General features: G+C 33.3%; 2 protein-coding genes across 4 annotated transcripts in view; one reads left to right on the top strand and one right to left on the bottom strand.

Moving 5' to 3' along the window:
• Positions 1 to 16,231, bottom strand: part of LOC116345972 — an 80,584-nt gene that overhangs the window by 28,038 nt on the left and 36,315 nt on the right. The window lies entirely within an intron of this gene.
• LOC116346007 (putative inorganic phosphate cotransporter) lies at positions 117 to 12,255 on the top strand. 3 transcript variants are annotated; one of them, XM_031775911.1, is made up of 9 exons: positions 117 to 381; positions 8,423 to 8,562; positions 8,689 to 8,880; positions 9,386 to 9,520; positions 9,617 to 9,997; positions 10,164 to 10,296; positions 10,387 to 10,511; positions 10,705 to 10,954; positions 11,191 to 12,255. In XM_031775911.1, exons 1-9 carry the CDS (start codon positions 351 to 353, stop codon positions 11,250 to 11,252), a joined length of 1,449 nt encoding a protein of 482 aa, XP_031631771.1. In that variant the 5' UTR covers positions 117 to 350; the 3' UTR covers positions 11,253 to 12,255. The 3 variants fall into 3 exon arrangements, with proteins under 3 accessions (XP_031631771.1, XP_031631762.1, XP_031631753.1); XM_031775902.1 differs by lacking the exon at positions 117 to 381 and adding an exon at positions 5,338 to 5,791; XM_031775893.1 differs by lacking the exon at positions 117 to 381 and adding an exon at positions 6,644 to 8,028.

The following is a 16,231-nucleotide window of genomic DNA, read 5'->3' as shown; positions in this document are numbered from 1 at the left end:
GAAAATGATGTTAAGTGGTTGAGAATTCATAATATTATAATTAGTATCTTGGGAACTGTCAAATGTGGAAAATATCGTGCCGACAATCAAGGATCCTCTCTACTTTTTCTCTGTTGATGTAATCATCATAGAATTTGTTCAGACCCGCAGATTCATTATAATTCGGGGCAATAAACACTTAAATTGAATTTTCAGTCCATTTTTTTCGTGAACCACTTGGCATAACAAAAATTCGACCCGAAACGTGTACGATTAGTGTCATATGTAAACAATTGTCTTGAGTCTCCATTAATATCATAAAAAAAGTCCATTGAATCAAGAGAGAACGAAGAAAAAATTGAACGACAGCTATGGTGCGAAATCGTCGATATGAATCTTGTGGTAAGTTTAATTTTGATATAAAGTTAAGTGAACAGTGCATATCGGACAATTGATATGCGATGAATATCACATCGATATGAATGGAAGCGCAAGAAATTATCAATGACACAATATAGTCAAGCGTATTTTATTATTATAATTTTGTATGTGTGAAGTTTTCGCTGCTTCCTTTTCTATCGTTTAAAATCGAAATCGGTTTTCATTGATCGTGTGTCGTTTGTTTTAATTCGATTCCGGTGAATCTGACAGCATATCAATATATCGAAATATTTTAAATTCAAATGGAATTTTATGATTACGTGCGCATTCAAAGACTCTAATGTGCGTTTTCAAATCGACGATTGCGATTTGCGATGTGCGATGACCTTTTTCAAAGTTGATCAAAGACTATTATGCGCACGACGCACTATTATTCAAAGAACTAACAAACGACGATAATTGAAATTTGCGGCAGTAAAAATGATTTTTTTAAAAAGTGTGATTTAGCATCAAAGTTATTGTGCGAAAATTTATCGAATATTTTCGTTAGTCAAATCAGCATAAAACATGGGTGTTCGCGCATTGATAGACGCCGTCTGGCACTATTGCATTTGTTTCTGTTATGAAATGCACATTAAAGCACAAAAACCATAAACATTCCAGCGACAAGTACGTTCGGTCAATAAAATGTGCACAGATTCGTTATTTATTTGATGATTCTTTTTTGTTTATTGATTTGCTTTGCGCTGTTGTTGAAATTATTCGTGTTGCAGCAACTGTTCTTATATATTTTTGTTGTTGATCTTTTTTGTTCGCATTTGGCGTAAATCACAATTCGACATCATAAAACGCAACACATTGCGTACTCGTTTGGATATTTGCGCAAATATTTATGGGTCTGCAATATATATAGAAATGTTCACCTTTCTAGGAAATACTTTTTTGTTTGATAATTGAAACGATAATTTATTTTTCGTTCACGATGAAACCACTGATTATGTGCAGACAGTCATTAAATCAATATTGTTTTTAAACAGTGTTTATATTACGTTTTTTTAATTCCGTATTTTGGTGCAATATCGCATCTGGGTCTTGACCCGAAAGCCTGACCGACAATCGTCCAGCCCAAGAATATTTCGGGTATAAAAAAATTTGGTTTCATTCGAACTCGGGACCGAGGCCATTCAGTTGGATTTCAGACTGATTTCTCCACCCACTTGCGAACACTCGTTAATTTGGCACAAACTAAAAATCCAATGAAACTAATTGAAAGTCGGCGAGCTTGTTTCGTATGGAACTGAGTACGGACTTCCGAAACGGCGTAATGCATATGAAGACTTAAAAGTGCCACAACTGGATGTATAACTCTGCATTTGATCTATTTCCAAACTTGACTTGTTTTACCAGTACTAATAAAATACCATAAATGACAATTGATTCCTTTACAAATATTGAATAAGTTTTTATTGTCAAGAAAATGTTCTGATTTGAAGCGCTTAATTTGTACTCGGTCCAATCCAGTTTTTCTATTTAAACCTAAAATGGTCTAAGAATGGTCCGATCATCAGTAAATCGGTTTTCAATCATCAATTAGTCAATGCAATCGATTTAAACTATGTACCAAATCTCTATATAATAATAAATAGCATAAACTATATCACCGTATATGTATTGCTATCTTTCTCTCTTCAAATGCATTTCAGTTTGTGCGTACAGGCATTCCGAATGAACGACTGCAACAACGGCAAAAATTCTCTTAAGTGAAGAGGAGATCAAGGTGAGATTGGTCAATAAATTATAAACGTATCATTTTTTCCCTCGTTTATATATGTTTCACTTTATTCAATCTGTGCTCTTCAATCGAAACCACTTTTGTGAATTATCTTTATTACAGTTGCATTGGTTTTTGTTTTGTGTATGTTTCCAACGTGATATTGGAAATGAAATGAGTACAAACAGTAGCACGTTGATTTATCAATAAAATAGTGTAACATTTATAAATATAGGTGAAATGACAACGACGACGACAACAACCACGAGTTAAATGATACAATGTATGACTTAATCGAAAATTCAGTGCGAGTAAAAATGACGAGATGAGCTCAAGGAGGCTCATAATCATTGTCAACCGCATCAGTATTTGCGCAATGCGCTCATTCAATGATTAAATGTGCGCAAGCGTACGTCTTTCATAAAATTGACTCACCAAGTCCATGATACAGTATAAATTTTAATGCGATAAACAAAAAAAAAAAACAAACAAACAAAAAAGCCCAAAGCTTTGTACACACAAAATGCCTTAGAACAAAAAGGCTTTTTTGTGCATCAAATCAAAGCCAGCACATGTCAACACACGCACACACATTTACATCAAGTCAGCAACTCAACCGGTTTGAGGGTCAAATGTGTATTGGAATAATATTCAAAACCATTTAATTAAATAGAGGATTTGATTGTATTTTCTTTTAAACTCGTGCGATTCAACTGACGCCGCGCCAACCGTACATCACTATGAATGATATGCCGTCCGTAATTTGCACACCTCTTTTCTCGCCTACTCCCCCATCATGTATTTTCCATTCGTCTATTTCACTAACGTTTCATCTGATTCAAAATTCACTTTTCTTGTTTGTTTTTTTTCGTTTTTATATCTCGTTGAAACTCAACAAGACTATGGAATCTCGATAATACGTTTGGCGTGAAACGAAGGAATTTTAATTCGTCAATTATATTATTCGGTACATTATATGTATACAGAGAGAAAAAACATGTTTTTTTTTTGATCATTTATTCAGCGATTCACTATCGCTTTTTTACCGAACATGTTTTTGGTTGTTTAATTCGTGTGAAATTCCGTGTTGAATTCGTGTTAAGTTACGGACGCTTACACATGCACACTGTCTCTTTCGCTCAGTAGTTAAATTGATTACATCTTACTGATCTCGATGTAAAACATCTAACACTGTCTATTGCTACTCTGTCGGAAGAAATTCTGTGTCACATGTCATTCATATCCGTGAGCGATTAATATAAAAAAAAAAGTGTTTTTCCTAGAAAATTCTCATCTCTAGACGGTGACATTGCCCGCATCAAATTTAAATTTTGTCGGCCACGGAAAATAAACAGAATCGCTTGGAATTTTGTCATAATTTGTTTATAACACTCTATTTTCACCTTGTTAATGAAGTAATTTAGATAAATGGGTGTTTGTTTGTCATTATGATTTTGAAACAATTTTTTTTCCTCTTAATAATTTATTTGTTTATTCATTCACCATGGTCAATCAAAATTTAAATTGAAGAATGGGCTACGCATATTTCAGTTTTCATTTTTTTGGCTTTGAATTTCATTTCGCAATGATTTATGCATAGCGTGAAATTGCACCACTTAACTCAAATGGCGCATACACACTCACGCACTCCAAAAAACAAAAAAAGTGAAAACGCAATTGATAAAATAAATATATATATGCATAGTAATGCAAAAATGATGATGTTTATGGTCTATGAACGCGTAGAGAAAAAAAATCATAATTAATATTGCGGAAGCAATCGAATGCCAAAACTATTTTGAAAATTAACTGAATTTGTTAAGCACAATCAATATGGGACGACACACAAGTGGTTGATGCTAATTTGGCTCTACATGAACATACGCACACAAAAGATTCGCAAATTTCAATTAAGCGAGTGCGCGCACAATGATCAAGAACAATAAACTCTTTTCATTTGTGGAAAAAATAAACACTCTCCAAAGTTCTACCGCGCACAAAAAAAATGAGCGTCATTTACGTTGAATTGCAGAATTTGTGATTTCGGTGGTAAATATTTAGCATTTAACGTCGCCAAATTTCAAACAAAGATAGAGAGAAAGAACTACAGATAGGAAGATAGAAGATAAAATTGTTGAAATGTGTTTGCAGTGTGAAAAGACTTGTTGTTGTTTTTATTGTTGAAAGTTTGCAAATTGACTCTAAAGCATTTGTAAGCATCATTTCAAGTACATTACATTTGAATTCCACTTTGAAAAGAATGTTGTTAGTAAAACAAATATGTTATTTCATGTGGCTTTCATGCGGCTGACTATATGATATTTACGTATATTTCATGTACATGTCGAGTGTAAGATTGACTATCAACAATGACGACGGTGGTAAACTTGCAGTGATATTTTGATAAAAAAAATCGACTTCATAATATCTAATCTTTATTAAAGCATTGATCGCTCGACGATGAACTACTGAAAATACACAATGATAAATGTTGATTGAAGCAGTCATTGGAATCCATCAGTTGATGAACCAAAATGTTATCATGATTCGATTGACCGCATTCATAAAATCAAAACAATGTTTCGCTTGAAATCGATTTTGAAAACAATAAATTATTTGAAATATAAAAGGAGAGTACAACTGCAACGTAAACCAGTCCAATCATAGCCGATGATGTTCATTGATAATTGTGATAATTATATATATCGGATTTTATCAGCACATCAATATCGAGGGAAATAAAATGAACAAAAAAAAGAGAAGTTTACTACTTCGAATAAGAAAACACATACATTTAATTACAACATATGTATATAAATTAATTTGTAAGTGCACTTGGTATCGAGCGAATCAATGTATTACATAGTCATTACACACAATGTTAATGAACGATAGAACCATGTAATCAAATGGAAAGAACTATATAAAATACAACAATACACCGTAAAAAAACATAACGAAAAACAAAGTAAAAATAAAACACACGAAAAAAGAACAATCCAAAATCCCACTCAATGAAAATTCAACTATAAAGTGATCGAGCGTGAATGCGAAAGAGTTATGAGTTAACTGATTCATTTGTTGGCTCTCTTTCACGCAAATCTCTGGCTAAATGTGTATAGGCGATCTGGTGTGCGGTGTGGATCATCCTCTCTTTCACTCTTTAATTCGCTTCATTTGTCAGCTTATTCTCGTTAGCTTTGGATCGTTTCAGTAGCACTCTGCTGGTAGCACACTGGAACCCGTTGCCGTTCGGTAAACGGGCGCGCACACAGAATCAAAATATTCACAGTATCATTTCGTACACACCGAACGCCATACAACCACAAACACACAATAAATGTGGAGAAATAAATTATTTTGTACAAAATAACAAAGAAGAAGAAAAGAATTAAATCTGAATCAGTATATGCGACGCTACTCTTTACTGCTCAATACACAATTATATATATAATTTTTTTTAAATTTAAAACCCCCGGCGTATAACGTTTAGTTTGAATTTGGACTGTTTTGCAGATAGTTCATAATTTCTATTCGCAAAGCGAGTGCATTCGAATTGTAGATCGCAAGGAACGCGGACACACTGAACACACTTTTTTCGTTTGTTTAAAATGAAATTAACTGATCCAATTAGTGCGGCAGCCAGTGGTGTTGGTGGCGGTGAGTTTAAACCATTGAAATGAAATGAACAAAAAAATACGTTAAGATTCGAACGCATAAATTATTTGTTTTGGTTTTTGTTTGAAGAATTTCGGCTTGAGTATGAGAAAAGGAGTTTTCCTTAAAATTTCAATAAAATATTTTTGCTGTTTAAATTCAACAAAAATATTATTCTTTTCTATGGGAATGAAAAAAATTTCTTCGATAATTTTGTGGCTTAAAATTTTGTCGAAAGATTTACGCTAGATGTGTATTGAAATGTTCAAGTAGGGATTGGGTCGCGCGATTCTCCTTTTCCTTTCTTCTGAATATTTGTGTAAAAAACTGCAGAAAAAAGTGAAAAAGAAAAATACATTTTTTCTACCAAAGTTGCGAGGTACGCCATAAATTTAATAAGTATTGAAGATTTTCTTTTCTTTGGTTTAGCGAAATTTGAGTAAAAACATGTTATATCCCAACAATATATTTAATGAAAATTATTGAAGTATTACGTGAGAAATTTGCATTGTGTAACGTTCGATTGATAGCAACTGTAAAAAAACAAAAAGTGACCATTTTGATAGCAGAGTGAATGTCACCAACAACGGAGCGTGCAAGCAGAACCAAATACAATGAAAAATAGAAGACGTTTATGATAGAAAAAACGCACTTAAAAGTGGGTTAAACATGCAACATTCTATTGGCAATTTTACAAAGAATGGCAACCATAGAAATAACGTGACAACGAACCGAACATTCAAGTAAATGAGATGCACACAATTGAGAGAGAGAGAGAGAGAGAGAGAGAGAGAATTCCCACAGTGAAGTGAATCGAATCAATGAACTGAAGAAACCTTTGAAATGCTCAACTACTAAAATCAAGTACTCTCCATTTATCGAGAAAAAAAAACAATAATCATGAATGGGATAATATCGGCATATGGAATGGTTATGTGTGAATTGCATTGTGTGTTTTTACTCTTCATTGCAATTCAGCCGTTATTGTCGTTTGCCGTTTTGTTGCGCAAATTTAGCATTATATTTATGTTTACGGTCAAATGATAGTTCATTGGAATTTCAATAATCACTGTGCGTTCAGACCTAAAATCAAATGTTCACAAAATAAATTAAAGGAAAAAAAAATTCGGCATAGAACATCTCATACTAGTATTTTTTGTAGAGCATTTGTTGGTGTTTTTTTTTTCTATTGATTTGAAGATTATTATGAAAATTATAGTGAAGTGAGAAAAAAACGCCTGAAAGTTTAGCGATGAGCAAAAACACATGACATTTTGAATATGTATGCAGCGCACATAATCTGCTGAATTGCTGAACAAAACATGACATAAAATATATATTATATATACGCATACAAACACACACGCAATAGTAAATTGAGTTACTTGTCAAAACATCTATTCAGCAGATGTATACAAACACAGCACGTTTTTTTGTTGTTATTGACTTTCTTTAGTTTGACAACAAAGAAATAGAATGATAGACACAAAGCGTGATTAGCAAAGCAAAACAGATAAAAAAAAAACACTGTTCAAAAACGCACTGGTAATAATGCATTGCCCTCGCTAATGCAATATTTACCGTGTCATTCAAATGAGTACACACGCTATCCAAGTGCTTTTGTGATTGTTTTTTTTCTTTCGATCGTTCGTGCATTGTAATTTTCCAAAAATTGTTCGTTCGTTCGTTCTTTGACTTATCAATGTAATGAACTTATAAAAACCGTCGGAACAAAAACGATGTCATCCACACATCTCAAAAACATCTTCGTTTACTGTTTAAAACCAGTGAACATCCGATAACTACTAATAACAACAGTAAAAAGAAATAAAGAACCAACAAACGCCACAAGTTTTAAACAAAGTTAGCAAAAGCTAAATGGTTTTGAGAGTGAGAGCATAGAACAAAACGTAGAAAAAGCTGAAACGAGCAAACTCCAATTACAAAGTCTTTGTTAAATGGTTAAATGGCATTTCAATAAATGGGCGTCATTATTTGAAAAACAAAAGAACCAAATTTATTGATTTGCAATTTAAATTTGAAATTATTCGCCAAGTTTAGTTGATCTGTTCTATATTTCTCACTCTTTGTTGTGTTAAACATAAAACGAAAGAAGAGACGCACAACCACAAAAATGTTTTCAACGACATCCGAATCGGAGATTGAGTCGCTGTTGCCGTCAACATCGCGAACGCGTCGAGAAGATTATCAATCGATTGGTGAAAGCAACGTTGCTCAATGTTTGTGTTTAATTAGTGATATTATCTATGCAAAAATGCACGCAATTAATTTTTCACCATGATAACATTTTTAAATATTAAAAAGAGTTAACAGATTGATAGAGATAGAATCAGGGGAATGGTCGATAGACAATAGAATAACAAACAATACTGAATGAAATTGATGGATTTTAGTAAAAGCATGAATTGTGTGCAGATGATTTTACGTTCAAAATTCGCGCATTTTATAATAAAAACGCTTTAAAATGTTTATGACTCGATATTTGAATATTCATAGCGATTGTCTCATGAAAGAGATAGACACATTTAATTCTTAAATTTTTTTCTATTTAATTTTTCATTTTATTGATTTTTATTCTTCTTTTTTTTTCTTGCGTATGTGTTGAGCATGCAGCCAGCAGTATATTTGGTGTACGGCACTTGCAGGCGCTTCTGCTATTTTTGGGACTGACATTGGCATATGCAATGCGTGTTAATCTGTCGGTAGCAATTGTTGCCATTACTGATAAACATGCCGCCAATCCAGAATTTGAGGTGAATATATAGTATATATTCTTTGTGTCTCTTACACAATACATAAACCACTTAAAATCCAGTCACAATGTGCTCATTAATGCAATAAGAATAATAATTAATAATGTGATGATTAAATTTTCACAGGACCATGATTGGGATGAAAAGACAAAAGCATTAGTTTTAAGCAGTTTCTTCTGGGGATACGTGTGGTCACAAGTACCGGCTGGTCAATTGGCTCAACGGATTGGAGCTAAAAGGATTTTATTGTGGTCGATGCTTTTATGCTCAGCACTAACAATGCTTACACCGCTGAGCATTAAGTACGGTGACTGGCAGGTAAAACACTAAATCGCACACACACCCACACACATATCGTAAAATGCACAAAGTCCATTTAAAATCACAAAACGATGCACATCATTTTCAATTTGTGGCATTTGTGTCATTTGATGTGCGTATACCAATGGGAGGAAATGGCAGCAAATTTCAAAATTGGCGCGCTGTTTAGTTTCGATTTGAGTTGTTAAATTACATTGACGTCCCCTTTGAAATTGGTGGCGCCACCGTCGGCTCAAGGAGACTTGAAGTCTTCACATTCTGTCATTGGCGTATACACATCATCCCAAAAAAATTCCATTAACATGGCACGTTAATCTCTCTTAATGCACTTATGTTTGTGAATGTGCTCATGATATGAAATTCGACGATTATTACACTTTACTCGTCCCGTGTGAACTTTTAACACATGGAATGAATCAATTTTGACGTAATTGTACAGTTTTTAATGAATTTTTTTTTTCTTTTTTCATATTCCACTTTGTTTTACAATTTCATTTGTCAGTTATTGTGCGCATTACGTTTAGTCGAAGGTTTATGTCAAGGTGTGATATTTCCATCAACACATACGTTACTATCAAAATGGGCACCAGTATCTGAACGCGCTCAATTAGCAACTTACTGCTATTCAGGCTCACAGGTTGGTCAAATAAATCGTAACAGTTTTTTTTATTCGTCTCGTTTCATTTCCGTTCATTGAATAAATGTAATTTTTTTTTTTTTGTTGGAGTTATAGTTTGGAACAGTGGTAATGCTATCGACTAGTGGAATTTTGGCATCGTCATTTATGGGATGGCCCAGTATTTTCTATATTTCTGGTTTGTTATCGGGACTATGGGCAATTTTATGGTTGTTCTTCGGTAGCAATTCACCAGCTGACTACAAGTACATATCGGCCGAAGAGCGAGATTTTATCCAATCATCTTTGGGCCATACGGAATCGGACCCAGAGCATGACGAAAAGAAACATCGTAAAACACCATGGGGTGACATTTTCACATCGTTACCATTCTATTCATTGGCCATTGTACATGCAGCACACAATTGGGGCTTCTGGACCTTATTGACTGAAATGCCTTCATACATGAAAGGCGTTCTGAAGTTTGATATCAAAAAGGTAAAAATCCACTGTCAATTCTTTAAATAAAAAATAAATAGGTCATGCACAAGCTCACACACAAATCGTGCACATTATATCGCAAGTCGATTGCATTACAACATCTAACATAATTCGAATTCTCATGTGTCCTTCTTTTATATGTCATTTCTTTTGAAATACATAGAATGCTCTACTATCAGCTCTACCGTATCTAGCAATGTTGTTGCTGAGCTATTTCTTTAGCTTTTTATCGGGCATTTTGGAGAGAAGAAATTGTCTTCCACTCAAATACAGTCGCAAAGTGTTCAACACTATTGGTAATGATTGGTCAATGTGAAATGACGGTGCGAATCAATGAATTTATTGTGTGATTTTCGTTTTTCGTTTTTCGTTCTTCGTTCGGTCAGGTCATTGGGTTCCAATGTGCGCATTAATTGCTTTGGGATATGTGTCGTCAACCGAAAAAGACTTGGCCATTTTCCTTTTGGTAATTGCGGTTGGCATTAATAGTTCAACGTATTTAGGTTTTCAGGTGAGTTCAATTGCATGATATTTTCGTTAAAAAGTGAGTGAAATTTGGTCGTTTTTCTTAATTTATTTCAACTTTGTGGAATAAAATGAAGGTGACATTTCATTATTTCAGTATCCAATCATTTGGCCACATTTCACTTGAAACGTTAAAACCATTTCAATGTTTTTCTCTCTTTCTCTGCACTTTTTCATAGGTTAATCATATTGACATTGCTCCAAACTTTGCTGGAACATTAATGGGATTAACGAATGCAGCAGCAAATGTGATGTCAATCATTGCCCCATTGCTAGTTGGTTTTATTGTAAAAGATGATACTGATCCAGTTGAATGGCGTTTAGTATTCTTTATTTCGGCCGGTGTATATTTCTTTGGAAATTTAATGTTTGTTCTGTTCAGTTCGACTGAAATTCAAGTATGGAATGACCCAGAGCACCGAGACAGACGTAAGTTTTCTTTAATTCTTTTCATATTGCCTTTATTAGAATTGCACATACACACACACAAAACACTCAAATCCAGTCAATGCATTTCAATCGAACGACACATTTCAAAGACTTGAGATTTATATTTAAACCGAAAGAATGTTACGAATTGAATTGCATTTCTATCGATGCTCTTATTCTTTGAATAAAATAAATAATATTTTCACTTTTGTTATTTTCCCTACTATTTTCCACAGAAATTCAAGCCAATAAACATCGACGACGAAGCAGTTGCTTGGAAGCACAAGGCGGCTTTTAAACCCATTAACGTCAAACCGATTTACCGCAGTGATCTAGCAATGATACTATGTATCTCATTGTGTCATCATAACTCTCTTTTTTGTTTCGTGTCTGTTTAGTAAGAGCGAATGCGATTTATATAAATATGTATCCTAATTTAATTTGTGAATGCCTGTGAAAGATTGTGCAAATATGCGTGCACAACAGCATTGGCCAATGTGAAGATTTATGAAAAATTAAGTAATAAATAATGGGCGCGTGCCAAATATGATTTAGTAGACGATTGCAGAAAGGCAGACAGCGAAAACTTTTTTTTCTTTGACAAAAACATCGTAAACGCACCATTTGTCGTGCGCAATATTTTCCAAAATGTATTTAATAGTTCGCAGTATTATGTATATTACAGTGATGATGATGACGATGATAGATGAATGAACTTTCCATGTCATCTTATAACTAAAGTACAATATTAAGTGAATTCAATTGTATATCATATATTTTTGTAATTTATTAAATGGCAATTTGTAATTTGAGTGTGCATCAGACGAAAGAGAAGGATAAAAAATGATGTGTAAATGATATGGTTGATTTTTATCCGCGCAATTTCGTCTTGAACGTAAATGCAAATAAGCCGTGTTGTATGTGTACCAAACTGTGTGTTACGGGTTCAAATGTCATGCGATGAGGATATACGAACATAATCGTAACCCATTGCCTTTAGGCACTGCACAAACACACACCACACGCACACACTCAATATTAATATTTAAAAAAAAATGTTTCTAGTTACCCGTCGTAAATTATAAATAATTATTATTATTACAGGCAAAACAATCGTGTGATGTAAGCAAAAATATTTTGCAGATAATTTCTTTATTTTTCTTATCTGCAACACAAATTATTTGCATTGTCTCTGGTTGTTTGCTGAAAAATGACTCAAGTCGATTCCTCTTCTTTTTTTTGTATGATATATTGTAAAATAAACGAAATAAAGTAACAATTTTAAACAAGACGGAAGTAAATTTAAATACATTTTTATCATTGCATATTCTTTTCAGAATTCTGTGTCATCTTGTTGAGTTTAAATGTTTCATTTTTTTCTACCCCATTATTATTCGAGCTGTAGCTTAAATTTTGCTCTGCATTTAGTTTGGAGTTCTTCATTTTTTCTATTTTGAAATAAAATCGATTTTCAAAGAATCGAAATAAGTCACATTGGACAGTAGAGAGAGAGAGAGAGAGAGAGAGAGGAGGAAAAAAGTGAAGAAGTCTATTTATTTATCTTTGAAAATGTTCTATGTAAAATGTCCAACAATGTTTGGCTGTGTAGATTTTAAAAGATTTGTTCCAAGAGTTGGAAAATCCATAGCGAATTTTGCATATTAGTGCCTGAGCTAGTGAGAGAAAGAGGTGGTAAGTATGTAACCGAGACTGAGAGAGGGACACAGAAAGAGAGCGCATGTTGAGTGAATCTTACTGAATTATGCAAATGTAATGCTGCTGGTTTATTGCATAAAATAGCTGAAGTTAAGTTAATGTTATCCTCTTACCAGTTAGTTAGTGTGGAATCGAGAATAAAAGAATATTGCGAGCGAGAGTGTTTGTGTTGGCTTTATTGCAATCAATGTTCGGTCCATTCGCAGCGGAACTTTTTATTTTTAATCACTGCAATTGTACATGAAAAAGTGCTGAGGAGAAAGAGATGTAAGCGGAAAACTTTTGCATGCAATATTCAACATTTATTCGCTACGGATGGCCATCGTCCGGAACTTATCAGCAATAAAATTTTATGAGGACAGGAACACACACACAAAATTGGGGTTGAGTTGATGAAGTCGAAAATAAACATATGCATACATTGGCTCCATAAGTGCATCTCTTAAGACACACACACACATAAACGAACTGCAAGCTCTATTTCCACTTTACAAAATATTTTTGCTTGAATATATTCAAAATAGCCTGAATATATTCAATTTAACTCACTAATAGTTCGCTTTTGCATTCTTTTCCATTCGAATAATAATAATACTAATAAAATCAAGACTCCTTCACATACATTCAAAAAATGAATGCCAACAACTTTGCATCCCAGTTTGTAAGGGTCGAGAATTAAAATACACAACCCGATAACATCGAAAAAAAAAATTACACGATTATACTGATAAAAAATGCTATTAAAACGAGTATGCGCTAAACCGATTTTTTCCACTAATTTTGTAAAATATTTTTCACGGGAACGATCAACATTTATGTGTTGATATATTCGCTTATGCAAATACAGTAGCATTGAAAACAACAAATATTACGATTTATTAGGCCAAAAACAAACATAAATTCATAATATCAATTCAGAGATTTTAAGTTGAATGCAATGATATACATTTTACATTTATAGCCTTCGGTGATAACAAAAGGGAATGTATATTTTGGAAAACTTTTTTTTTTGTGAAAATACAGCTTACACAGAAAACAATGTAAATTAGATTTCTGAATATGAAAGTTTGAATTAAAATTCGTAGACTATTTATATTTTTTACTGTCATTATTTACACAAAACTCTAAACAAATAAAATCAAACTTTAGTTTTTAATAGCAATGTAAAATGTTATTCTTAAGTGAAACCGATTTATATCATCATCATGTTACAACGTCAAGTTGTACAACATCCTAGTCAATATCTACATGACTTTTATTCTGCAAATCATGTAACATTTCATAAATCACAAAATCAAGAATCGTTTGATACAGTCCCCTCCATTAAAAACTTAAACCATTCAAAATGGATAGTATTCTCGTCAAAATGGATAGTACATGGAAAATATCGCTGAAGGCAGTGTAAAATTCTGTAGTTCGACAAAATATACATAAAATATACATAATGAATTATTTTACGGCCAAATAAATACACAGCAAGTGATTTATCGAAATAAATTTAGCACATTTTGGATGATGTTTGAAAACTGATTCTATGTTGTTCTATGTAATATATTTAGTGTAATTGAAATACATTTAGCATGTTCATTTTTTGATAATATCAAAATTGTTTGAATAAAGTAACGATTTCATCCAATTTTCAGCTGTTGAATTAATGAATATCTCAACCTTCATTGTCAACAATGTTTACCAAATACTAAAGCTTAATTGAACGCTCTAGAATAAAAACAACTTATTGTTTACTCGCATATCGAAACGCGACTCAAAACGGTTGCATATCAAAGCGAGACAATATTTCGTTACCAAAGGAATAAAGAACATTGACTTTTAATTATACAAAATGTGTAAGTTTCATTTTGTGCTGATAACTAGCTACTGTTCTGCCTTGTTACTTTTCCGCACACACATAGTGTGAAAGGGGAAAGTATTGCAATGGGTCAAAATTTACGACATCTCAAAAACATGTTTTCTGGACGTTTCTGAGGTCAGAGAACCCGAATCAGGCCGTTTTGAGCATGGTTGTTGTGGGTCTGTTCCACGTCGTACGTTGTCCGCCGTACGCAAAATTTGTCCATCGATTATCTCACCCCCCAGAAAAGTTATTTGAAATCTGACTTCACGGGATGATTGGGGGTCCCGAGGAATAGAAATCATTAGCTTTTGAGCGACTTTGGTCGATGGAAAAAAATTTCATGCCTGTAGTGATACCTATGAAAAAGAGTCCAATTTTCGTCGAAAAGTCATACTTAATGTAGACTTAAACACTCAAAAATATGTATTGGGGGGTTTTTTGGCACGAGAAAACCGAATCCGATGTTTATTTTGAGATACAATTAAGTTTTAACAGAGTTTCTTTGAAAAAATCGCGAAAAATTTAATTTTTGTATGGGAGCCATGCCTGTATGCTACCTTAATGACGTAAAAATTTGCACAGACTATTTTTCACACAAAAAAATAACATTCTGAAAGTTTGAAGAGATTTCAATCAAAATTAGGGGCACCTCTCATACAAAATTTTCAATTTTTGGATCAAAAACGAATATTTTGTATGGGAGGTGCTCTTACTTTTGCTTAAAATTTCTCCAAACCCTCCGAATGTTATTTTTTTGTGAGAAAAATAGCCTGTGCAAAGTTTCACACCATTAAGGTAGCATACAGACATGACTCCCATATAAAAATCCAAATTTTTTGTGACTTTAGTTATGAAAAGTGTTTCAAAAATAATTTTCATGGCAAAATTAACGTCAGACATATTTTTTATAGTGTTTTGTTAGAAATAGAATACTTTCAAATGTCGTACAAATGGGTTCATCATGAAAGTGTGAAAAATCTTTTCTCGAGTACTTCTGCTATTAAATCAAAGAATATTTCGTTGCCAAAGTTGGAACATATTTTTTGGTCTCGGACTTTACGCCGCTTGAAAGGCTTGAAAAATCGAACAAATATTATTTTGAACTTTCTTAATAAAATACACAACTACCACAGTGCGGAAAAGTTCGTCTTACTCCCGTAAGACTCTTTATTTTAGTAACAGAATTTTGTTTCGCTTTGATATGCGACGCAGTTTAACGATATAAATATTTCACACTCTCGAAGGCTCGGTATAGAACACACAAAAAGTGAAAAAAAACTTCTTATTCTCAAATTTCATATACAATCAAATGGCTTGTACCAGCGATTTTTATTGCGCAGTTGTGTGTGAATAGAATGTCCGTTGTAAACATTCATACATACATGGAGGAGCGAGATAGCATTGGACAACGATTTGGGTGACAAACATGACACATTTTTATGTTCTGATCACATCACATGATATAGACCATTTTGTGGTGTTCGAGAATTGAGAAAAAAAAATCAGATTTTTTTTCACTTTTATGCTCTATACAGAGTCTCCGAGAGTTTCATATAAACTGGCCTTGCAATAGCCAAATGACGCCTATTGATTCAATCACGATTGATATTCGCTTACTATTCAATAGGCATCACATAGCAAGTTTATATGAAACTCTCGGAGACTCGGTATAGAGCACTCAAACAGTGAAAAAAGTCCAGATCGTGATT

The sequence above is a fragment of the Contarinia nasturtii genome, unplaced genomic scaffold, assembly GCF_009176525.2.
Source record: "Contarinia nasturtii isolate CC-2019 unplaced genomic scaffold, AAFC_CNas_1.1 Cnas_scaffold_129, whole genome shotgun sequence".
NCBI lineage: Eukaryota > Metazoa > Arthropoda > Insecta > Diptera > Cecidomyiidae > Contarinia > Contarinia nasturtii.
This window is presented reverse-complemented; position numbering and strand designations above follow the sequence as displayed.